We start from the raw sequence: 25,670 nt of genomic DNA on the forward strand, positions 1-25,670 counted from the left end.
CCAGCAGATGGAAGACCTCTCTCTATGCCTCCCTCTCCCTCTCCTTCTCTCTCTGTGTAACTCTTTCAAGTAAATAAATCTGTAAAAAAAAGAAGTCACTGCAAGTAGCCAATGCAGTGAAGATGGACTAAAGTCAGTTTCCCATCAGCTCATTCTGCACGCACTCCCCGCGAGCCAGCATGAGGCTAGACACAGGGGATTTGCTGGGGACTAGGACAGAGTCCCTGCCCTGATGGGCCTCATATTTTCGTACCTGTTTGGTCGGGGGAGGCTTATTATGCACACACATTTTAAAGCAAATGTTGGGTAGTGCAAAGTGCAGGGAATACAGTAACAATACACAAGAATGGAGCGTGGCGGAGAGAGGCACAGGGCATGCTCTCGAGCTTGGTAGCCACAGAAGGCATCCTGGGGGGGAGGGGGGTGTCATCTGGGCTCCAGGCTCCAGGAAGTGGCAGGCACAGAGCAGTAGAGGACAGAGCCACCTGTGGACAAGGAGCAGAACAGAGGACTGGCAGCCCAGAGGAAGGGGAGGCAGGCAGTGTGGCTGGCGGTCGTAGGAAGGGAAGGCCAATCCTGGTGAGCTCGCTGACCACAGGGAACAATCTGGATCTTTATTTCCATCGTAATAGGAAATTCCTGTAAAGTTACACAGACACAGTACGTGCTGGTTTGGGCTCAGAGGTCACTGTGGCAGTTACGTAGAGAGCAGAGTGTCGGGAGCGAAAGCAAAAGCAGGGAGACCAGTTCAGAGGCTGCAACCAGATCCAGCCAAGAGACGAGCCAGTATTTCAATAGCTGTGGTGGTGAGAGTGTGGAAATGCAGGATAGAGTCTCGAGCGGCTCTCAGCAGGACCTGCTAGCGGAATCAGATTTCTGGGTGTGAATGAACAAGAACCAGTGCTCCCCACCCCATACAGACGCCGAGTGAGCCAAGCCTCACCACGGGCTTTCTTAGGACTCATCTCGCTGGGGTGTTTGTAGAGAGCACTGGCAACAAGTACCAGAGAAACCAATCATGCAATGCGAAACATACCACACGGGCGCACTTACCCAAATTGGGATCAGGAACCTGACGTTTCTTCATTTTAGCCTCGGAAATAGCAGAATAATAGGCACAAGTCATCTTGATTAGCCACGTTGCTCGAACCATTGGCACTGAATATTTAGCTAAATATGCAAAAACATCCTCCTTTTTACTAAGGATGGGAACCTAAAAAGAAATCACATATTTACAAAAATTGCATACTGTATGCATCACTGGATAAACCTAAAAACAGAAGAGGCCAAACAAAGAGGCTACTACTGCTATAAGGCAATGTATCTGTGATGCATTTTCAGACAATACATGCGATCACAAAAAAAAAGCAGGAAATATTTTAAGCCAATTTGCATTAAGAAAAATCAAAACCATGTTTAGCACAGTGGCAAAACAGTTTAATCAGTTGTGCTTTCTTATTTATAAACCAAATTATCTTCAAATTCTCAGATGCTGAAAGCTACTCACCTTATCAAAAGATCAGAGAAAAATCATTTCATGACATTTCTCCAAAGAGTTTATCTTGAAATTGAAAGGGACAGATCCAGCAAAAAAAAAAAAAAAAGGCCCCATGCCACACCTTATCCAGGAACACTTCTTCGTATAAAGCTTTCCAACTAACATTTCCTAAGAGTAACAATTTCCAGAAAGCTTCCAAAACTGCCCTGAGCCCAAAATTTAAAATAGAGGCTAACATGATGGATCGGTGAATCTGCCTAATAAACACTGTGCTAGAAATAGCTGCGTAATTAATTCACTGGTTGAAAGTAGGCACTTGAGGCGGTTAATTATTTCTTCCAGACCACAAAGGTACCATTTAGCAAATTAGTATCCCAATGTACCACTGAATGGTTTGAAAGAGTTAATTCATTCTTCTGGATTCCCTCATAAATATCCGAGGAATAGCCCCTCCGTCTCTGTGTCCATTCAATTTATGAATGCAGAGAACAACAGGGCACAAAGGGGACGTCAGCCGTGAGGCAGCAGCGTGGGAGTGAGACCAGGAGCTGCCCCTATGCCCTGCACCAGGACAACCACAGCAGTGCTCTTTTCCCAGGCCCAGGCCCACACGCCGCTCCTAGGAACTGCGACCAACATCAGCAGCGCTTCACCTCACAGGCCGGGTACGAGGATAAAGCAAAGAACTGTGTGTGTCGAAATTACAACAATGACTACTGTGTTGCCCATTCCAAGGATTTCCCCATGCCTCTCAAAGTGTTTTCAAGCCAAGGACTTGTGCTCCTCTTACAGGATTCCCCGACATCACAGCACAACCATGAGATCAGAGCCCTGCTCTCTCTGCCCCAAACTCCTACTTGATTTTGTGTTGAAACATCAAGGCTTCCATCTAGCTGATTCATGTAGCATGGCATTTTTCTCTTAGCCAAATTCTCATTTATATAGTGCATGTTTTGCATCATATGTTATAAATCTGTCTGTTCATATACTCGGTATATAGGAGATCCTAGAATTAAAACGTTAAGTATTGCCTGCTCGTGGCACCTAAAGCAAGCTGTTTTTCCGGGTCTTATCACCAAGGAAACCTCCAGCTGTTGCAATGCTGAAGGCAAAGCTGCCCAGGCTGGACGCCGAGATGCAGCACCCCATACGCTGTGGTGTCTGTGTGCGTGCTGCCTTCAGAACACAGCCCCGTGACGGAGGTGACCATACTGCACAAACACAGCTAACAGGGAGCAGAAGTCACTGAGGCCAGAGCTACAAGGCTTCCTCTCAGCAGACCCCGGTGACACATTTTACCTAGAAAACTTCCTGAAAATTTAGCTTCTAAGGCACGTCCTTCATGGAGGGCAAGGTCATGGGCTTAAATGACCAGCATTTAAATCAAGGACAAGAAAGCATAGGGTTAAATATTCATTTTCAAGACGGCAGTGGTGGCTTTGCATTAGAATATACATTACAGAATCAGTGGTTTAAATTTTAGTTGTCAAGGACGGTTGCCTCTCATTCAGACACACCCAAAGGTTAGAAGATCAAGGCCTAAAATATAGGCAAATGCAAAATGAAGTCAGCCTCTCCAAAGAATCACTACTACTACTATCTTTCATAGATGCCTAAAGGATTTCTTTTGAATAGCAATTGGCAGGTCAAAAAAAAAAAAAAAACCATTTGAACATATTTAAAGTTTAGATGAAACACAGCCAACAAAATTGAACCATGGATCTTACATTAATGGGACAAAGCACTGCCCCTGCTCCCAGAACCCAAAGAGAACAGGTTGGCTTTAGAATTTAGAACTTTAGAATTTAGAACAGGGCTTTAGAATTCAGAAAAACCTACAGGATGGGCAGCAGGTCAATGAAGGGAGAAGCCATGTTACAGTCTGGGCCAACTCGGGAGAGGAACATACTCCTTCTGACCAGCACTGCTTCCTTACGGTGATGAGTTCCAAGTCTTCAGTAAAGAAACCATCTGACTTGAACCTGCAGCTGAAACTAGGCAACCACCGAGGCTGCTGTTTGGTTTCTACATCAAGCTAGAGTTTCATCTAAGCACCAAAACAAAGTTAAGATAGCCAGCACGTGTCGCTTTTCCATTCACAAACGAACTGTCCACCTATCGCATTTCGCTTTGGATCTGCATCCCCTGTTTGCTAAGCAAGGGTGGAGGTGAAAGAAACGCCACACAGCATAGTAATCAAAGCCACCTGCAGTGAACAGGCGAGCACCAATGGGCTGTTCAAGAGCTGAAGACTGTCCCCAGAGGCCAGAATTCTGCCTCTCCCTATCAGGCTGCAGTTAGGATGGAGGTAGAAGGGTCTTTACAGACCCCTCTGTGGCTGAACACCTAGAGCGCTTTAGAATCTGTGTGAACAGAAAACCAGGCCCACAGAGTCCAGAAGCAAACCTGCTTATACAGCAAACCCCTCTCAACCCGAGATAAGACTTCAAAGATGATGCAGGACTCCAGCAGGTAAATCAAGGTTTTCTGCCTTGGGCCATCTCACAGATGAATCCCAGAAATCGAAGATAAAGCATCTGAACTTGCTAAAATGAAGATCATGCAGGGAATGCAGTCCTTTACCCAACTCTGAAAGAGCAGGCACCACCTCAAGAGGCTATGCTAAGCAGGGGACAGGGATGCCTTTTGAAATGCCCAAGAAATGAATGCTTCCAGGTGTATGTCAATGGTTACACAGAGAAAACATCTTTAAGTTACAAAGAATGAATGCCAGGGCTGACCTGAGGGACACCTGGCTTGGCCAGAGGCAGCTCCTAATAAAGAAAGAACAATGGCTAATGCACTGCACCATAGTAACTCACCTCCCTCCTAAAAGAGGAGACATCACTGCACCCCTAAGCTAGGGCATCAATCCCTCAGCAGTACTCACGTTCAGGGAACATTCAACAATGCATCCTAGAAGCTTTGTAAAAAGACAAACCTAAAGAGACAGCAGCCAGGCTGGCAACAGCAGAACATGAACCACTAATCAAAAGCCACCAAATATTGAAGGCTGTCCGGTGACTTATACGGCTTTCAGACGCAACCCATAGGCCACAGAAGGATCACAAAGTGAAAGTTCACCACTGGAAAAAGCAGTGCTCCCTGGTCCAGCCTGGGTTGAGATGGCAGCACTACCTGCCCGGTAAGAGGGATAGTTCTGTTCACGGTTGTGCTTTTTAAGAATTACCCTTGCCTGTAATCTTTGAAACCTAGGCAAGGCAATAGGATGTTATGACATTAAAGCAAAATAAAGCCAATGCAAGCTTCAGGCACTGTTTTCAAAGAGTTGCTTCAGAAAATACACAAGTACACAAAGGATTTCTCCTCTAAACTTGGTCCTTGTTAAGCCAGGAAGGAACACTTAACACCAGAAATAGAAGACAGGTACCCCCAAAACTAACAGGCTGCGGGCAAGATAAGAAGACCCATGGAATTATCCAGAAGGTGTGCAAGAAGTTAGCAAAACTAAGAGGGATGTTCCCAGCTTCTTATGTGAAATTTCAAGATATTTTATATGGTGTGGACTGTAAGAGGGTTGAATCTTATGTTATTTCTCACTTGATGAAAATGACCAAAAGCGAAGATTTTAAAAGAACCTGCCACTACCCCTTAACAAAAATGATGGAGGTCACGGACACAAGCTCACACAGAATCACAATCTTGGTTTCACTGCCTTAAGGAGACTGAGCTGGAAGCATTTGGATGAATACCGTTGAAGACAAGGAAATAACCTCCTAGCAAAGATGTTTTTAACAAATCTTGGACACCTTGACCTGAGAAAACTAAAAATGTAATTGAAAAATTTTCTTAAAAAAAGAAGAACTCTTATTGCCTATTCTTGATTTTGGAATCTTGTCTATCTGAAGTCTACAAGAACTGCTCACTGTGTGGAATGACTAGCATTACAGATGTCCTAGGCACCACATGCAATCAACATAAAGGGGAAGGCACCATTGGAGCGGCATACACATGGTGCCATACCCCCGCCATGTAGGCTCCCAGTGTTAGAGAACTGGTGAATTGAAAAACACTCGAGCATCATTTCAGACAGCTTCATTTTTATAAGATCAAATGTAAAAGTACTTGATACCTTTTTTGCCAAAATAGCAAGTGGTTTATTTCCTGCTAAGTCAGAGAACCAGCTGTGAATTGCACTCTGGGACCGACCAGTAACCAGCCAATAATTATCTTTAGCATTAACTTGCGGCTTCTTCTTTCCAGTATCTTGGAAAGTGTTAAGCTTTAGTTTCTCAGCTAATATGCTGCTAAAATAAGCTCCAATCTGTGGAAAGAAAAGGGGAAAGAGAAAGGTTTAAGGTAATAAACAAATATCTTAGTACCATGTGTTAGTATTTTACCTCTATTGTCTGAATTGAAAATCTCCATTCAGCCCATCAGAAAATAAGTAATTTAAGTCATAAAGTCACAAACTGGGATTTCCTTGCACCAACAAAATGGCAAAATTCACACAGAACCTTTGTTCTGCTATTAACAAGTAACTCAAGGAAAAAGAGCTCTTGGAAATCTCTAGTAAGATGAAACTAATTACGTGCTGAACAAATTTCAAGAGAATGGGTTCTGCTCTAATCTTCAGTGGCACTTTCTCCTCCTTCTTACCACAACCCTTGGGGAAACAGCAGCTTCCCAGGGAGGCGTTGCATACAAGAGGAATCCTAGTAGTCACACAGTCATCATTCTTTTTCTTGTTTCATCTTAACAGCACATATTTTTAGAAAAGAAACTCTATGTTTACACTCAAAGCTTTAAAAAAAAAGAGTCTGGGAGAAATTTATTTAAAAGGCAAATTAAAAAATGTTCAATTAAATCAGGCATTCAACATTTTTGATTGGGCTGTCAATATCATAATTACTAGGGTTTCTAGGGGAAGCTGGTGTAACTTGTGCTGAATGGAACTAAGCAGCAAGTGGAGCTTCTGCAAGTTACTAACATTTTCATATTGACCAAATTACAAGATGGCCAGGGCAAGGAGAAAGGGTCAGGAGAGGCAAGAAGGGAGGGAACAAAATAACATCTAAAAACTCAGTGACTCCATAGAAAATCTGTTGGGATTCTTCAAGTATCTTCTAAAAGCATCACATTTCATCCCCCAGGAATTCTTTAATATATGATGCAAACAATAAATACCCGCCATAAGATTAACAAACAATGGCAACCATGATTAAAGTGAAAAATCCATCCTGGGGAAGCAAAATAAAAAATTGTCAACTTCATTAATACTCATCAGTCAACAAATAACCAGTCCATAAGACAGAACACAGCAGTAAGCCAGGAGCCAAGTTTATCTACCAGGGTAAAAAGTTGGTACAATTTGCTTCTTTTATGTTTTTCTTTTTTTTACTTGAAAGGCAGAGTTACAGAGAGGGAGTGTTGGGGAGGAGAGAGGTCTTCCATCTGCTGGTTCACTCTCCAAGTGGCCTGCAATGGCCAGGGCTGGGCAAGGCAGAAGCCAGGAGCTTGTTCCAGGTCTTCCATATGGGTGCGGGGCCCAAGCACTTGGGCCATCTTCCACTGCTTTTCCCAGGTCATTAGCAGGGAGCTGGATGGGAAGTGGAGCAGCCAGTACTTGAACTGGTGCCCAAACGTGATGTGGGTGTCGCAGGCAATGGCTTAAACTACTACACCACAGCATCAGCCCCACAATTTGTTTCCAATATGAATCAGCACTCCTTGATCCTTGTGGCTAATCTATGATAAAATATCTGTTTTGGTATTGATGTCCTACGGAAATAAAAGCTAGAGTAAACAGAAGTCTTGTATTTGTGATGATCCTGTGTATACGCATATAATAAATTTACATGTTTTCCCTTTTATAAACAAAACTAAAAAAGAAAAACAGAAGTCTGGATGTCTCTTTGTAAGCAAGCAAATTCATTGTAGTTTTTGCGTTTTTTAAGAGAATGTTTGCAGAATGTCCAATGAGCAAATTAAGTACAAAAATGTAGAACAACCAGTTGTGTTTAGAAACTACCATCCAACTGTTTACTTTTAAATTTCTCAATTGATATTTGGGTTTTGCACCAAAGACCCAAAGGACGTAGCACTGAAGATTTGTTTTTTTGGTTCAGCAGGTAGAGAGAGGCAGAGAGCTCGCACCCACTGGTTTGCTCTACAAATAACCACAGCAGCCAGAGATGAACCAGGGCTGGATCACAGTAAAAGCTAGTAGACGGTAACTCAATGCAGATCTCCCATGTGGGTGGCAGGAACCCAGATACTTGAGCCATCACCACTGTCTCCTAAGGTCTGCATTGGCAGGAGACTGAAATCAGGAGCCAGAGGTGGTAATCAAACCAAGGTGTTCTAACCTGGGGTGCAGGCATCATAACCACAAAGATTGTTTTAGATTTAAAATGTCCCTTTTTTGCAATTATATTTGAGCATTTTCATCATAAGAAATCAATGTATAAAAGTAAGAGAAAAAGGGTAGTCTGAGCAGTCTGTAGACACAATGCAATACAATATGTATTCTACGCACTTCAATAATAGCAGTGGAATACAGCTATTGCAGTATGTTTTAATTCCTGCAAGCAAACTGTGTAAACAAATACACACTGAAATCAAAATTTCTGAAACAAGAGAAAATGCACATTGGTGCTAAAAAAAAAAAGTAATTATAATATTTAATTTCATTATGACGATATTCAAGTTATCTAGAAATCAAAAACTATATTAGAAAGTAAACAGCTTCATTCTCAAGAACTCCAAGTAATCAACTCGTTTAGCCTCTTATGTGTCCTTCCAGTGTTTATGCAAACACACATTTGTTACTTTTCTCTCTTGTATGTATGGGTCATGTGCAAACTTAATAAATGTCTGAGAGCTTTGCCTATCTCCCTATGGAGCGCCTCCTCATTCATTTTTATAGATACATAATAGAGGACTGTGTTGACATACCACATTTTATGCAATTAAGGTACTACTAACGAACATTTGGAGTATTTTTCCAAGATTTCTTCATTACAAATCACATCAAAAATGAATAGCCTTTCACTTTGACTCCACATGCGAAGGTTCAACTTTACAATAAATTTCCTGGAATCAGATTGTATGGTTCTACAATTTTAATAACCACTGCTAAAATACCCTCCAAAGGGTTTAATGTGTGCTCCTTCGTTTCTACCCATTCAAAGCTATTTTGACAGTAATTCATTTGATAAGAATTTAGAAAAAATGTTCCAAAATTACATTCTAGTTCATATATTTCATATTTATATAATCAAGGGCCGGCACTGTGGTACAGCAGGTTAACGCCCTGGCCTGAAGCGCTGGCATCCTATATGGGCACTGGTCCGAGTCCCAGCTGCTTCTCTTCCCATCCAGCTCTCTGCTATGGCCTGGGAGAGCAGTACAAGATGGCCCAAGTCCTTGAGCCTCTGTACCCGTGTGGGAGACCCGGAGGAAGCTCCTGGCTCCTGCCTTCAGATTGGTGCAGCTCCGGCCGATGTGGCTATCTGGGGAGTGAACCAATGGATGGAAGACCTTTCTCTCTGTGTCTACCTTTCTCTGTAACTCTTTCAAATAAAATAAATCTTAAAAAAAAAAAAAAAAAGAAAGAAAAGAAAAGAACTCCAATATGGGATGTGGGTGTTCCAAGTGTCATCTTACCACTGGGCTAAACACCTACCCTAGAATATCCATTAAAAATAAATAAATAAAAATAAAAAAATCAAATTCCTCCCTGAAAGCTTGGGTACTTGAGTGAATCTCAGAGTGATGGCAAAAATTATAATGGACACTATCTTTGTTTATTCAGTTATTTAAATTGACAATAAAACGATGTAACTGAGAATAATATAGCTTTCATATCAAGAGACATGCAGCATTCATATGCTGTCATAAACAGTGTCCCCATCTAATTCCTACACTGGAGCCCCAAGCCTCAATGTGACTGTATTTGGAGGTAGGGCTTTAAAGACGGGATAAAGAAAATGTGTATATATACACTTTGGAATATTACTCAGCCGTAATAAAGAATGAAAGCCTGCCTTTTGCAACAAAATGGATACAACTGGAAACCATTATACTGAGTGAAATAAGCTACTCACAAAAAGACAAATATCATGTTATCCCTGATCTTTGATAACTAATAGAGTACAAAAATGTATTTACAATGCAAATTGCATGAAATAATTCCTGTGCATAATTGTTAAGAGGAAATGGCTTAGAGTCTAAATGAATTATCTTGTAACTACACAGTAAATAGTATATGTTATACTGTCATTAGTTCTATTTCATTGAAAGAAATTATGAATAACTAATTGATAAAAACGAAACTACATATGGGTGAAATGTTCATTTTCCATTCAATTATTGTTTATAAGTCTGTCTTCCCACTAAACTAGGGTCTTTTTGCTGTTAAACTTATTTGGCGAAGTATTAAGCTTTTTCACTGCAAAGTAAATTTAAAATATGTTATCTCAAAAAATAAAAAAAGAAAGGTAGAAGGAAGGAGGGTGGGAGGAAGGGAATGTCATTATGTTCTTAGACTTCTATCTACAAACCATATAGAATCTGTTAAAAACTAATGGGGGGGGGGGGGGGCAGCGCTGTGGCATATCCAGTAAAGTCGCTGCCTGCAGCGCCAGCATCCCATATGGGCATTGGTTCCTGTCTCAGCTGCTCCACTTCTGATCCAGCTCTCTGCTATGGCCTGGGAAAGCAGTGGAAGATGGCCCAAGTGCTTGGGCCCCTGCACTCGCCTGGGAGACCTGGAGGAAGCTCCTGGCTCCTGACTTCAAGACCTCTCTCCCTCTCTCTGCCTCTCCTTCTCTCTGTGTAACTCTGACTTTCAAATAAATAAATAAATATTGTTAAAACCAATTAACACTTAAATTTAAGGGAAAAAAAAAAAAAAAAGAAGTGAGGAATGAACACGGTGAGGCCCCAGTCCAATAGCACTAGAATCCTTAAAGAAAAGGCAGAAACACTGGGGATGAGGGCACGGCAGAGAGGAGACTATGTGAGGACACTACAGGAGGGTGCATCTCCCAAATCCCAAGAGGCCTCAGAGCAAACAGACCTGGGACACCTGGATCTTGGACTTGCAGCCTCCAGGCCTTGAGAGAATGCATCATTTTTGTTGTTCCAGCCACCAGGTTGGGAGACTTTACAATATAGCCCTAGAAAACTAGTACACGCTCTAACCAGGTGCAATGCTGCTGGGAGTTTATCCTAAAGAGTAAAAATTATATTTCCAACTATGACTACAACCACTTCATAAATCATTTAAGAAATGGGCAGCCAGCTAACTACAGCACACAGAGGTTTGTCAGTCAGCACACAGATGATAGAGTGATATGTATCCATGGATCTAGTAACAATTATTACTAATATTTGGATAATATATAGTTTAGCCATAAGGCCAACTATATTTTTCATTTTTCAAAAGTAGATCGGGGGCAGGCACTGTGGCATAGTGGGTAAAACTGCAGTACTGGCATCCCATATGAGCACTGGTTCGAGTCCCAGCTGCTCCATTTCCCATCCAGCTCTCTGCTATGGGCCTGGGAAAGTAGTAGAAAGTGGCCCAAGTCCTTGGGTCCCTGCACCCACAATGGAGACCTGGAAGAAGCTCCTATCTTCAGATTGGCTCAGTTCCAGCCTCTCTCTTCCTCCCAGCCTCTGCCTCTCTGTAACTCTGCCTTTCAAATAAATTAATTAATCTCTAAAAAAAAAAATCAGTTAAGGAAAATGAAGGTGGTCTGGAGATAGTCTGTGATGGTGACTTCACAGCAGTGTGAACGTACTCAAACATGGCTAACTGGTAAATGCAATGCACATTTTACCACAACAGAAAAAGAATATAACTTACATCACATACACATAATGTGGCTGAAACATAAAAAAAAGTCTCAAAACTGGAAAAAGACAAAACAAAAACCATCGTGTCTGGTCAGCCGGACTACCTGCAGAAAACTCTTCTATTTTCTTTCACATTATTTGAACAATACCTCATGGGGCAATATAGCGAGCTCCCAGTTATATATGCGTTTGGGTATATATGTGTACACCTAAAGAGAGATCCACAATGATACACAAACTTTAAACATGTTTACCTTTGGAGAAAGGGAAGTGTAGAAATTCACCTGCATATCTGAGTTCTTATCTGTATGTATGACATTTTTGATTTCATAAAAATATTTCAATATCCTAATCATTAAAATTACCAAAAAACTTTTCTAAAAAATTAAGCCCAGAAGTATACAAACAGGCATGCATGTTTGGCACAGCAGCTGAGGTGCCTCTCGGGAAAGCTGCATGCCCGAGCAGAGTGCCTGGATTCAAGTCCTGCTTCCATTTCCAACTTCAGCTTCCTGCTAACGTGCTCCTTGGGAGGCTCAAGTACTGGGATCTCTAGGAGATGCAGAGTTCCTGGGCCCTGGCTTCCACCTAGCCCAGCTTGGGTTCTTGCAGGCATTCAAAGAATGAACCAGTAGATGAAAACATCTGAGTGTCTGTTTCCCCCCATTTCAAATAATTAAAAGAAAAAAACCCTCTGCCTTTCAAATAAACAAAAAACATTTAAAGAGAAAAAAAAAAAAAAGAATGTATGGATGAATCTAAAAGAATCCTAAGTGATAGTAATTTAAAAAAAAAAAAAAAAAAGTGGGATATAGGAAGAGATGTTTGGCCTAATAGGTAAGAAGCAAGCTAACACAGCCGGGTCCCCTATCAGAGTATCTGGGTTTGATACCTGGCTCCAGCTCCTGATTCCAGCTTCCTGCTAGCGTAGACACTAAAAGCAGTGATCAGAGCTCAAGTCATTGAGTTCCTTGAGTTCCTGCCACCCGGGTAGGAGACCTGAATGGCGTTCGGGGCTCCCAGCTTTGGCCCGAGGCTGCCCCAGCCACTGCAAGTATTTGGGGAGTGACCTAGAGGACTGGAACATTCTCTTTCTCTGCCTCTCAAAAACAGAGAGGGAGGGAAGGAGGGAGAGAGGGAGAAAGAGGTGTAAAGGAAGCTCTTGTTTACAAAGCAACTCCAATACATGCATAAGGGATGATAACTAGAAAATTAGCATTTCTGCAATCACCAGTAAAATAGATCATTCACCAGGAATGATCGCCAATTGATGGCTAAAATCATAGGGCAGAATTTTTTTTGGTGACTAGGATATTCATGGTCTTAAAGCAGGGGTGGGGAATCTTTCTCTGCCAAGGACCATTTGGATATTTATAGCATCATTCACAGGCCATACAAAATGATCAACTTAAAAATTAGCCTGCTATACATTTAATGAACTTCAAGTCCCACCTGCAGTTGCCTTGGCAGGGCCAGCCAAAATGATTTTGTAGGCTTTGTATGGCCCTCAGGTCACATATTCCCCACCCTTATCTTAAAGCATCACCCTGCAGAGATTACCAAAAGGTAAAGAATACAGTCTTCCCCATGGAGGCAGAGGGTGGACACAGCCTTCACCAGGGACCAAACTCAGTACAACCAGTAAGGCAACAAGCTGGCATTACCTGCCTCCAGATTCATGCAATGTCGTCTTCTTACCACAAATCTTTAATCTGAACCCCATCATGAGGAAAACAAACAAATCCAGAATACCAAACTAGAATAGAATATAAGACATCTGGCCTAGACTCTTCTAACATGGCAGTTGTGAAATCCATGGTGGAGCAGTAGTGGGCTAGATTGAAAAAGACTATGCGACCTGACAACCAGGTGCAACGCATGAGCCCTTCCTGGTCCCTGAGGTCATGACAGAGCACGTATGTGCGCACACATGCATGCACACACACACACACACACATAGAACATCGGAGGGAAGTTTGAAGATGGACTGGGGCTGAAACCACAGCAAATGAGAAGTATCAACTGTCTATACAGGATGTCACAAGCACACGTTCTTTCATACAGGGAACAGAGAATTATCATTACCTTTGATGGGTTAATTACAATATTCCTGGCTGAGCCATGTTCGTCTCCGGTGAAGGCTGGCTGATTGTTGAAGCCTTGCTTTACATTCACAGCAGTGAGTTCATCCTGTTCAAGAGAAGGTATTGATTAAGCAGAAGGATGTAAGAGCTTCAGCTTAATCCAGCACACTGCAGGCTGGGTAATGGCCGACTTTGCCATGCTCGGGAGGCGGGAATTGTTGGAAGAACAGTCAAAGCAGAAAACTAAATCTAAAAACCAATATACAGATGCACAGAGAAACAGAGCAAGTATGGCAAATGTTAACAATGGTTGAAAATACATGGATTTCATTATTATATTCTTTTAACTCTTCTGTAAGCTTGAAGATGTTTAACTTTTTTACAAGTTGGAAAAGGAACAATTAAAGAGTTAAGAGTGAAAAATCCCCCCCACAGAAACAGAAGACAGGATTTTCAAGCTATGGAGTCTACGGCTTGACCCTGGCTTCCGTGCCAGCCCCTGTGCACAGCCTCCATTTCTGCTGAAGAAAGCTGGCTCACCCAACTTCTCAGACCCCACTGTGGGTTACACACAGAAATGAAGCGTTTCCAAGAGCAAGCTATGGGCCAGCGCCGCAGCTCAACAGGCTAATCCTCCACCTGCGGCACTGACACTCCGGGTTCTAGTCCCAATTGGGGCGCCGGATTCTGTCCCAGTTGCCCCTCTTCCAGGCCAGCTCTCTGCTGTGGCCCAGGAGTGCAGTGGAGGATGGCCCAAGTGCTTGGGCCCTGCACCCCATGGGAGACCAGGAGAAGCACCTGGCTCCTGGCTTCAGATCAACGCGGTGCGCCAGCCACAGCGCACCAGCCACAGCAGCCATTGGAGGGTGAACCAACGGCAAAGGAAGACCTTTCTCTCTGTTACTCTCTCTCACTGTCCACTCTGTCAAAAAAAGAAGAAAAAATAAAAAAAGAGCAAGCTTATGACTGGAACCACACAACAGCACCACCTACAACTGACAGACATTCAGAGCTTGCCAAGGTCTTCCTTATACCTCAGCTCACTCCAACTTTACCAACTCTGAGGGAGATGGCAGGCACGCATCTTCACGCCCATTTTACAGACGAGAAAAATGAGGCCCTCTTAGCTACAGCAGCAACTGGACAAAGCCAGTACTGAAACACTACCCTCTAGCTCCTAGACCAGGAAGAGAAATTTCCATGACACCATGCCACCGGAGAACAAATGCCACATGAAAATGTGGTCTAAAAATACGAAGCTACAACTCCCACTCGCCTTAAAAAGATCTCCTCCTGCATAGATACAAGAAAACTTTCCCAAGGTCACAACATATCAAAAATAGCTCAAGGCTTAAAAAAAAAAAAAACAAAAAAAAAACTGCCCTGCCCAGATTATCATTGAGTTATGGAACTATATCAGAGTTCCTAAAATACAGACTTGAAAGAATAAGAGGGAGGGATTTCAGTAAATGAAGCTACCTTCTGCTCCCCTCACTCCAAGCCAAGAAATGGTCTTAGTGACAGTAGGAGTAATGGTAACCACAGCACAAGATCGAGAATATGCAATTATTCTTCATAAGTAATTGTTCAAAGTGCAAAATGAAAAAAAAAAATGCAATTGATCAAAATCACGGCTATGATTAGTCAGGAAAGCTTGGGGCAAACTATTTATGACATGTAAGCATCTGACCGAAGTCTACAAAGGTCACCTTGGCCGAGGACTGAGATCTCCTGGAGACATGCCACAGAACTTTGCTTAATTACGTGTGCTCTTACTAATACCTTGGCGGGCCACTGTGTTGGCGGGCTTTCAAAAGACCCTGTTATAGGAAATTTAGCTGTCTGGTAATCAAGTCTCCTCCCAGCATAGAAGGTCACGGAAATCGTGATCCGCACAGAAGATGAGCTGCACACACCCATGAGAGGACAGCTCAACCTGCTCGCACGTTTTCAAATTGATGACGTGAAAATCTGGGGCGAAACTACATCACACGTACCTTAAGTCAGAAGGTTTCAGCCCACTGAAATAAAGCAAATGCGCTAGCAAAGTGTTTTGTTGTCTCGGTCAAGAAAGTAGGGGCACAAATGAGATCATGAGGGGTGCTGGAATGAGAAATTGGATACATTTGTCTGATTTGCTGTTACAGTAATACAAGAAACATTAATTGAGTAGCAGCATATGTTTTTCCTAAAAATAACATTCGGGTTCAATCAAGAGGAAATGTGTAGGGCTGTTGGAACCACTTGGTTCCATTTCATCCTGCTTCACCCTTACTCTGAATTAACACCAGCTCGGTGAGTTGCCATTGTACTTGACTGCTAACTTCCACCGGACGGCAAAGACATGCCTCACTCCCACTCACACCCACTATCACCAGGGGTCAGGGCTCTGTTGGCCACTCACCTTCACCTCAAACGAGGAGCCCCTTGGCTTGCTGGGACTCTCAAGTTTTGAGAAGTTTCACATCTTGCATTCTAAATCTCATAAAAACACAACCAGCATCTGCCCACTTCTCACCACCACCATCACTGCAGGCTTGCAGGTGCCAATGCCTCCTAACTGGTCCCCTTGTACACTTGCTCCCTTGAAGGCCAGCCAAGTGTGAGAGGTTTTTGCAACTGAAGATCATGTCACTCCAGCTCACAACCTGCAGGAACTGCCTGTTTCACTCGACGAACAAGCAAAGGCCCTAGGAGTTCGTACCATTCCCCATGTGCTCTGAACTCTATTAGCTTTCTGCTCAGGCTTACCCACATTCCCCAGGGATCACAATGACCTAGCCATGACCTAGCGGTTAAAGCTTATGCCTGCAGTGCCAGCATCCCATATGGGTTCGAGTCCTGGGTGCACCACTTCCAATCCAGCTCCCTGCTAATGCACCTGGGAAAGCATTTTCAAAAGAAAATGCTGAAGCATGTTACACTCGAACCCAACTATCAGAAGTGTGGTCCACGGCCCAGGCACACTGGCCCTACCAGGAAGCTTGTTAAAAATGCAAAATCTCGGCCGGCGCCGCGGCTCACTAGGCTAATCCTCTGCCTTGCGGCGCCAGCACACCGGGTTCAAGTCCCGGTCAGGGCGCCGGTTCTGTCCCGGCTGCCCCTCTTCCAGGCCAGCTCTCTGCTGTGGCCCGGGAGTGCAGTGGAGGATGACCCAAGTCCTTGGGCCCTGCACCCCATGGGAGACCAGGAGAAGCACCTGGCTCCTGCCATCGGATCAGCGTGGTGCGCCGGCCGCAGCACGCTACCGCGGCGGCCATTGGAGGGTGAACCAACGGCAAAAAAAGGAAGACCTTTCTCTCTCTCTCACTGTCCACTCTGCCTGTCAAAAAAAAAATGCAAAATCTCGGCACCTCCCCTAATCACAATCTGCTTCTTAATAAATTCCAAAGTGATTCCTGGACACATTAAACTTTGAGAAGCAGAGCCACAGGAGTCAAAGAAATTGTGAAATGCACCACAGTGCAGCAAGTGCAAAATGCAGACTGACCCAGGTGTGTCGGATTGCAGTCTCAAATGGGAGGGAACAGCGTGACATGGATTTTCTGAAATGGTAAAAAGCTCTCGGCACAATCTCAAACTAACAAAATAAAACCTTTCCCCAATAGAATAAGACGTAACAGTTACACTCCGCAGACTCTCAGTGTATACTAAATGTACATGAAAGTCTTGCCAAGAACTACTTTGAGATCACAAATCAAATAGATTGCCACCTGAGACAGCGAGACAAACACAGGGGACACAGGATAGTTCTGCACAAAGCCCAACCATGAGCACCCTGCACACAAGGAGCATGCCTGGCCCCACCCACCAACAACTGCCCTCCCCACCCCTCCCACCTTCCCACCCCCTACTGCCCACACTCTCTCTCTGAAAACCACAGCCCTGGAGGGACAGCTTTTATCTTCTAGGACCTGCATCTGAAAGGCAGGTTTAAGAAACAGGAAGCTCCACACAGAAGGGGCAGGGGCTACATCTGCGCAGTGCTATACCAGCACAATGAGAAGTTCCAGTTCCATCCTAGTGCAGCCTTATGGTGCCCACCTGTGGCTACAGGTGGATGCACCACAGTCTGAGACAGACTAGAAATGCATACAAGAGGAAGGCAAAGGAACAGGTGAGAACCCACAGTCAGGGCCAGCATTGTGCTGTAATGTGCTAAGCCACCACCGGAAACGTGAGCATCCCAAATGGGCGCCAGTTCAAGTCCTGGCTGCTCTGCTTCCCAGCTAGCTCCCTGATAACGGGCCTGGGAAAGCAGCAGCAGCAGATGACCCAAGTGCTTGGGTCCCTGCACCCAGTGGGAGACCCAGTGAAGTTCCAGCCTCCTGGCTTCATCCCAGCCCAGCACCAACCATTGCGGCCATTTGGGGAGTGAACAAGCAGATGGAAATTCATTCTTTCTCTCTCTCTCATGCCCATCCCCCCAGCCCTCTCCCTCTCTCTCTAACTCTGCCTTTCAAATAAACAAGTAAATCCTTAAAAAAAAAAAAAAAAAAAAAAAACACACTACCTATAATCAGTCCTTCACCTCCATTTCATGATTTCATGGTGATGCCTAGCAAGCTTGGGGACTGTTCCTACACTTCCAATTCCTTGATCATAAACCACGGTCATAATAGTTTCTACTGTAACTGCCTCTATATCCCAGTTGAGGAAATAGAGCAGAAGCTAAATAACTTGCCCAAAGCCACAGGTGGTAAAGAATTCCAAACTGGGCTGGGAGCTGTGCTGAACTGGATTAAGCAGTCACTTGAGATACCTACACCCTATATCAGAATACCGGTTTGAATCTTGACTCCTCAGCTTTTTTGTGACCCAGCTTCCTCAATATTTGGAGTCACTGTCACCCATGTGGGAGGCTCACATGGAGCTCTAGGTTCCTGACTTTGGCCTGGTCCAGCCCCAGCTGTGGCAGGCATCTGGAGTGTGAACCGGCAGATAAAAGATCATTCAATATCTCCACCTCGAATTCTCTCTTTCTGCCCTTTAAATAAATTAATAAGTAACTAAATCCAAAGAGTCCATATTCCTAAGCATCATATTACAGACCAAGTATCCTTCATCTGAAATCCTTCAGACCAGAAATATTTCAACTTCAGATTTTTCTCACTTTTGAAACATTTGCATATACATAATGAGTTATCTTGGTGACGGGACCCAAGACAAAACACGGAATCCATTTGTGTTTCATGTACATTGTGCATGCACGGCCTGAAGACGATCACTGTAGGAGGAACACAGTGCTTGACCATGCCTGCATTTTGACTGCAACCCAACACATGAAGTTAAGGGTGGAATTTCCACTTGTGACATCACGTTGGCCCTCAAAAAAATTTGGGTTTTGGAGTGTTGCTGATTTTCAGACAGGGGTGTTCAACCTGTATATGAAAATGGCTGGCATTAGCACTTTTGCCACTGTTTGACTCATACTCCTGGTTCAGGAAAATACAAACCTGAAGCTCTAGTCAGCACCTAGAGAAAAGCCCTCTGGGAAAACTGTAAGGACCTTGGGCTGACCACAGTGGCTGTCAACATTTGCATGCATCAGAACACCTGGAAAGGCATGTTACAGCACAGCACGCTGGCCTGGCACCAGCGTTCCCAATTCCAGATGCTCTAGAAGGGCCCAGAATGTGCACATCTAACAAGCTCCCAGGTGGTGCTGATGCAGGCACCACACCTCAAGAACACGAAGATTGGGGATTTCTGGCTTCCCGGGAAACCAGGGCTTCCATGCCCAGTGTCAGTGCTCCTCTCACCACTGGGAGAAACTGCATGTCCCACCCACGGCTCAGGAGCAGGAGGTTCCAAGAAGAAAAGCCTGGTTGGAATTCTCTGCTACACTCCTACCCCACTCCCACTGCAAAGGCACAAATACAAAGCTACATACATGCTCACACACACACACCCCCCAATGGAATTGGGAACGAAAACAGCAATATAAAATTTTCATCTTCACTCCTTGAATTTCTCATAGAACCACAATGAATGAAAATATCAGGGGCAGCAAATAGAGGCAAAAAAAAAAGAGCCTTAAAAGTCACTTCGGTTTGAGGTTTACTAGTATAAAACTTTTGGTTCGGTTCCCTGAGTAACTAAGTGAAAAGGGGTTAAAAGCCCAATGGATTACAATCAATAAATGCACCTTGACGGTCAATTTCCTCAAGTTGCTGAAAAGAGTGAACACCAAAGATGTGAATCTTCACGTAAGTTATGAGTAAGATTCAAATTCCGGAGTGTTGGGGCAGGCCCTTAGCCCAGCAGTGAAGACATGGGAATGCCTGGGTTTCAGTCCTGGCTGCAGCGTCTAGCTAATGAGCACCCTGGGAGGCCTCAAGTATTCGGGGTCCTGCCACCCATGTAAGAGGCCTGGATTGAGTTCCAGGCTGCTGGCTTCAGCCTGACCCAGCCTGGGAAGTTGTACACAAGCATTGAGAGAGTGAACTAGCAAACATAGCAGATCTCTCTCTCACACACACACACACACACACACATACACATGTGCACACACACGCACACACACATTTTTAAATTAAAAACTAAAGAAACAAAATTCCAGAGTACTTACTAAGTACCTCCCAAACTCCAACAACAAACCAACAGATCCCTTTAAAGGAAAACCATTCTCCCCAACCTGATGACGTCTGTGACCCCAAGTCTGGGAAACTGGGCTACGACACGGATGTTTCAGAACAGGGGTCAAGGTCTGCTACACAAACTCAAACCATGAACTTCTGTGACTCTGCTCAGGAGGCTTCTGCCAAGTCAGGAAAAGCCAGGAGAGTCAGTCCAAAGCCCCCAAGCCAGAATCAGTAAGGACACAAGTACTGAACCTCTTCAAAGAGGGCAACCACCACCCAAGTCCTTACACAGCCTGACCTCACAGAGACTTAAACTTGTCCCATTATTCCTATCCAACAACTGTAATAGAACCAGAAGCTGCTACTTGGCCTGTGTGCAAAAGTGGGATGACTCAGACCCCTAAAACCAAGGGAGCACACACACGAGTTGGCCTGTTCTGTGGATGCTAGATCAGTGGCCTTGAACCTTTTCCAGGGAAAGGACTCCTTATTAAAAGTTGGACATTTTCCCATAAAAAAAAATGTGGACAGTGAAACAGAAAATAAAAGCTTTTCCTAAGTGCTGGAGAAGGGGCAGCTGTGACTCCAGAGATGGTTTGAATGTACAGTCAGTCCACCCTGTCTTCCCAACTTCTGCGTCCTCAGACTCAAGCAACCCCAGATTTTGAAAGCCATGCTGCGTGTTATCATAGTATACATTTTCCACAAACTTTTTGAAGACCCTTTGCATGCACAGACTAAACTGTGACACCAAAATAAACATCTTATCATTCCATTTTCCATAAACATTTTGAAGTCTCCTCAAATAAAGCGCTTGAGCTTTCACAGATTTTTTGGTATGTTCTCGGGGACCCTAGAACCAATCCCCTTGTAGATACAAAGGGACAGTTTAGGTATCACTAACAGCACCGAGAGCAAAAGAGTTACTCGTTCAAGTGCTAGCTGAGAGTCTGATTTCACAGTCCTCACCATCAGTTAGGGCAGCCGACTCCAAATCACGCTACACGTGGATTTCAACAGGTTTACAACAGACCTGGTCCCAAAGTAACCTCAGTATGGAGAAAGGCGGAATCCCACACTTTTTGTCATTGGTTGCAACTAAGTAACAATACTTAAAGCAATGCTAGGGAGACAGTCATCCAGAAAGACCAAAGGGTAGACACTAGCCATGTCGCTATGGGAGGTCGGCATTCCCTCTGCATTTATATTCTATACTGATACAGAAATCAAACCTTTGATACTTTGGGTAAACGCCAAATGCATCCATAAATCTCATGCATCTACTCTGAAGTGCGAAGAATGATATTTTTTGGATCACTTTCAAAGCAGTCTTTTAATTTTAATAAAATGTTTCATTGGAAAAGTGAAAACATTGCCAGTTTGGAAACTCCATAAGCTCTTTCTCACTCAAGAAAAAAAGTTTAGTAAAATTTTCAGTGATCATCTCAAAGGGTACAGGAACACGCACACGGGTGCACGTACTCACCCTTAACCTCCTCCAGCCTTACCACCTAATGCAAAAAACACATGCAGAGACGCTCAAGTTTCTCCATTACTGAGTCACATCTAACAAACTAACTCAGTGACTGCCCAACAAATGGGACAGAAAAATCCATCAGCAATGATAATGCCACAGAAGCAGAGAATTTTCCCTCACTATGTGCTAGGCAGGCAGGCTGGCAAAGTTCATGTCTTAACCAACACAAACAAAATTCTAAAAACACTTTATAATATATATATTTTTCCTATTGTGTCCACCTCTCCTTCAAAAAAAAAAAAACATTCTTAGACTCCTAAGGACATCTACAGATCCCAGTTTGAGAAACTGGGCTATGACAATCCCCATGACTTAATGGTCATTTGGCAATGCTTACAGTTAGCAGATAGAAGTGACCCAGAAAATAAGGAGAATCTTTCTCTCCTATTACCTCATCATTAGCCAATCCCATCCATACTTTTCTCATAACATGTCACTTTTATACCTTCCTTTAAAACACTGCAGTCCTTCCCTCACTGTGGCCACTGTCACAGCAGGGTCTGGTCATTCCTTCCTCTGTCCAGCCTAATGGCCCCAGGGGAATCTTTTGGGAGCATGGTTTTTATTTCTGTGCTCACCTATCCAAAAGCCTCACAGGGCTTTTCCCTTCTTCTTCCCCGAGAAGGGGGCTAAAGAAGTATCTAGCACAATTCTCAATAGACTCTCAATAACACCCCTGGCCTTCTCCCCACCTAACTCTGGCCCCAAATCAAAGAGCAATTACCTAGGACTGGCATTCAAAGCCTTAAACAATCAAGTTCGGTGTTCTGGTCTTGCTTCCATTCTAAGTGCTAGCTTCCCATGAATCCGAGTTTGAAAGCAGAGCCCTTACCAATGACTGGGACCAGAGTAACTGACCTCCCTGTACCTGGTGGCTTTGTTCGAAAGGAGACGAGAATAACTCACAGGGCCAGGGTTACATAAGAGAAAATGTGCGGAGTTTAGCACAGTGCCTGGTCCATTATGAAGTGCCCTATAAATGGTGGTGACTGTTAGTATAGCTGCCTTCTATTTTTGTATTTTAACTTGCCTTTAATCTACTTGACTATTTTATGCCACCCTGCAAACGGTGTCTTTTCAACCTCTAAGGCTTACATCATGCCATTTCCACCCCCTGGAGTACAGCATCATCAAATCTTTTGCATTTTTCAAACTCCAACTAAGGACTCCCCTCCTTCAATCAACAAGTAATTATGAATACAGCACTGTGCTGAGTACTGGGGATTTCACAGCAAGAGAACTGCAAGTGTGATAAAAGCACCAAAGAGCAGTTTGGCCTGCACAGGGAGCACATGATAGGGGCTTCCCCTAGTCCGGGAAGCCACACGAGAATTCCCAGAGAAAGTGGCCTCTGAGCCGAGCTCTGTCTGCAGAGTAGGAGTGTATATCAAGAAGAGTCTTTCAATGACAAGGTCCTGACACTGCTTGGGAAGTTAGATAATAATTCCTCTAAGGATGCTGCAAAATTTTGGAATGTATATACTGTTAATTCTTAGAGCAACCACAAAAAAAAAAAAATTAAAATTGCTTTCTAAAAACTCCAATAATAAAGAAAATAGGAAAGATGACACAGCAAAAACAAATAGGAAACTGGTAGACAAAAATCCTCTCATCTCAACAGTTACACTAAACACTAATTAAATGCTCACGGGCTGAGCCTTCAATCAAAAGGAAGTGATTGTCAGAATGGATTAAAAAAAAAAAAAGAGTCCAACTGCATGCTGTACTTTTAAATACAAAGATGTATTGTAAATATAAGACAGATAAATTGACAGCAAATGGACTTGTACACCATGCAAACAATGAGCCTAAGAGTGCTAGAGTGGCTATGTCAATATCAGGTAAAGCAGGCTTCGAAACAAAGAGCACTATCAGAGAGAAGGAGGGCATGTCATAACGATAAAAGGATCAATTCATCACAAAGGCATAACAATCATCTGGTGCATACGCCTAACGGGAGAAAAGACAGAGGCAGAGTACATAGAAAACCTGTAGGGTCAGAGAACTGAAAGGACGTGGTCACACAAGCAGAAGGAGCAGAGCTGAAGCCGAGGGACGGGAGAGGACCAAGGAAAGGACTTCTGTCTTTCCCATCAGAGCACGCAAGGGGGTGGCGCCATCCAATCTGGGTATGTCTGCAACGTGGACAACTGACTGCAATAGGGTCAGAGTCACTGGGAGGCTGGGAGTGAAAGGGGCAGGGAGCACTTCTCAGGTGCTCATAAGATCTGGAACACCAGATGATGGTAGCTTGGACCAGGATGGTGGCAGAAGGTGGAGAGAAAGGTAGATATTGTGGGGTCACCGGGAGTGAAACTCAACAGGACTTAAGTAGACATGCGTCAAGGAATGACAATGAGTGAGGTCAAAGACCCCCACCTCCCTAGACTTCAGGATTGGAACATCTCCTAGGATGGGGTACAGCAGAGTTGAGGGGGGATGGTTGGGGAGAAAAGAGAAGCAGATCAAGTTCTGGTATAAATAAGCTTGTGGCATCAGACACGCAATTTAAAGAGATACTTAGGGGCCAGTGCTGTGGCACAGTGGGTTAAAGCCCTGGCCTGCAGCACCAGCATCCCATATGGGCACAGGTTTGAGTCCCAGCTGCCCTACTTCCGATCCAGGTCCCTGCTAATGTGCCTGGGAAAGCAGTGGAGGATGGCCCAAGTGCGTGTGCCCCTGCACCCAGGTGGGAGACCCAGAAGAAGCTCTCAGCTCCTGGCTTTGGCCTTGCCTGGTCCCAGTTGTTGCAGCCATTTGGGGAGTGAACCAGCAGATTTAAGACCTCTCTTTGTCTCTACCTCTCTCTGTAAGTCTGCCTTTCAAATAAATAAAATAAATCTTTTAAAAAAAATAGTAATAATAAAGTGATCCGTATAGGCAGTGAAGGCCAGAGGCCTGGAGTGTAGAGAAGTCAGGCAAGAATGGTAAAATGAGTCTTTTGCAAACATTGGTAACCGAAGCCTGGAGGTGGCCGGATCGCCTAGCAAGAGGGTAAGGTGAGAAGCGACCAAGGCGGGACAGACCCAGGAAAAACCACTGATGACTTCACAGCAGGTGGAGGAGGCAGCATCTTCAGAGGCGACTGGGAAGGCATGGCCCGAGCAGACAGAAGGAAGCCGGAAGCCAGGAGTGTTTCACCTCCCAAGACAAGGCAAGGAAACCTTTCAGGAAAGGACAGAGGGAGAGGAGCCTTGGCGGCACGCCGAGGACAAAAGCAGGCTGGCCTGAACAGAGGAGAGAGAGTGGGCACACAGGCTGCTTCTGGAACAGTCTGGACGAGGAGAGAAATGGGAACATGGCATCACGGAATAGCAGGATTCAATGAAGTCAGGGTCTGGGGCATGTTTTAGTGCCTCCAGAGAGAAGCCAGTGAAGGAAACAACTGAAGGTAAGAGGAGGCAAGGAAGATGGCTAGTTACTAGAAATCCCCCCCAAAAGAGAAGGGGACAACATCCTTGCCTGGGACCCAAAAGCAATGTCCAGTACAGGCTAGGCCAGTACGTGCAGAGGTGGAGCTGCAGGGAGCTGCCACTGGCCAGCTGTTCTGTGTAGAACTGAGTCCCTTAAAAATACACATTAGGGCGGGCACTGTGGTGCAGCGGGCTGAGCTACCATTTGGGATGCCCACATCCCACATCAGAGTGCCACCGGGAGTCCCAGATACTCCACTTCCAATCTTCCACCTGAGAAGGCAACAGAAAATGGCCAAGTATCTGGAGATGCAGGTGGAGTAACTGGCTCCTGCCTGCAGCCTGGCCCAGCTCTGGCTGTTGAGGTCATTTGGGGAATGAACCAGTAGAGGGAATCTCACTCTCTTTCTCTGTCTCAGCCTCTGTGTCTTTCAATAAGTTAATTTAAAAAAAAAAAAAAAATCCCACCTCGATACTGTGCACAACACTTTGATTGGAAATAGGGCCTTTGCAAGATGTGATCAAGTTACAATGCGGTCCTGCTGGATGAGGCCGAGTCTAATACGCCTGCTGTCCGTAAAAGACAAGGGGCAGACACAGAAGGGAGACGGCAACGAAACGTGAGGCAGAGACTGCAGCTGCGCAGTCATGAGCCAAGGGCCACACAGGGCTCCAGCAGCTGGGAGAGCCAGGGGAGGAGCCTCCCCTGAGGCTTGGGCGGTAGCATGG

The 25,670-nt window shown here is 44.4% G+C and overlaps 1 protein-coding gene across 3 annotated transcripts in view; it reads right to left on the reverse strand.

Annotated features, from left to right (window-relative positions):
- The window catches only part of MED12L (mediator complex subunit 12L), a 347,645-nt gene that overhangs the window by 301,232 nt on the left and 20,743 nt on the right, over window positions 1-25,670 (reverse strand). For all 3 annotated transcript variants that reach the window (XM_062213038.1, XM_062213029.1, XM_062213048.1), the window contains exons 3-5: window positions 13,409-13,513; window positions 5,592-5,783; window positions 1,054-1,213 (exon numbers count right to left, since the gene is read on the reverse strand). In XM_062213038.1, coding sequence (XP_062069022.1) covers window positions 1,054-1,213; window positions 5,592-5,783; window positions 13,409-13,513 — 457 coding nt within the window. The remainder of the gene's footprint in view (window positions 1-1,053; window positions 1,214-5,591; window positions 5,784-13,408; window positions 13,514-25,670) is intronic.

The sequence above is a fragment of the Lepus europaeus genome, chromosome 2 (assembly GCF_033115175.1).
Source record: "Lepus europaeus isolate LE1 chromosome 2, mLepTim1.pri, whole genome shotgun sequence".
Classification (NCBI taxonomy): Eukaryota; Metazoa; Chordata; class Mammalia; order Lagomorpha; family Leporidae; genus Lepus; species Lepus europaeus.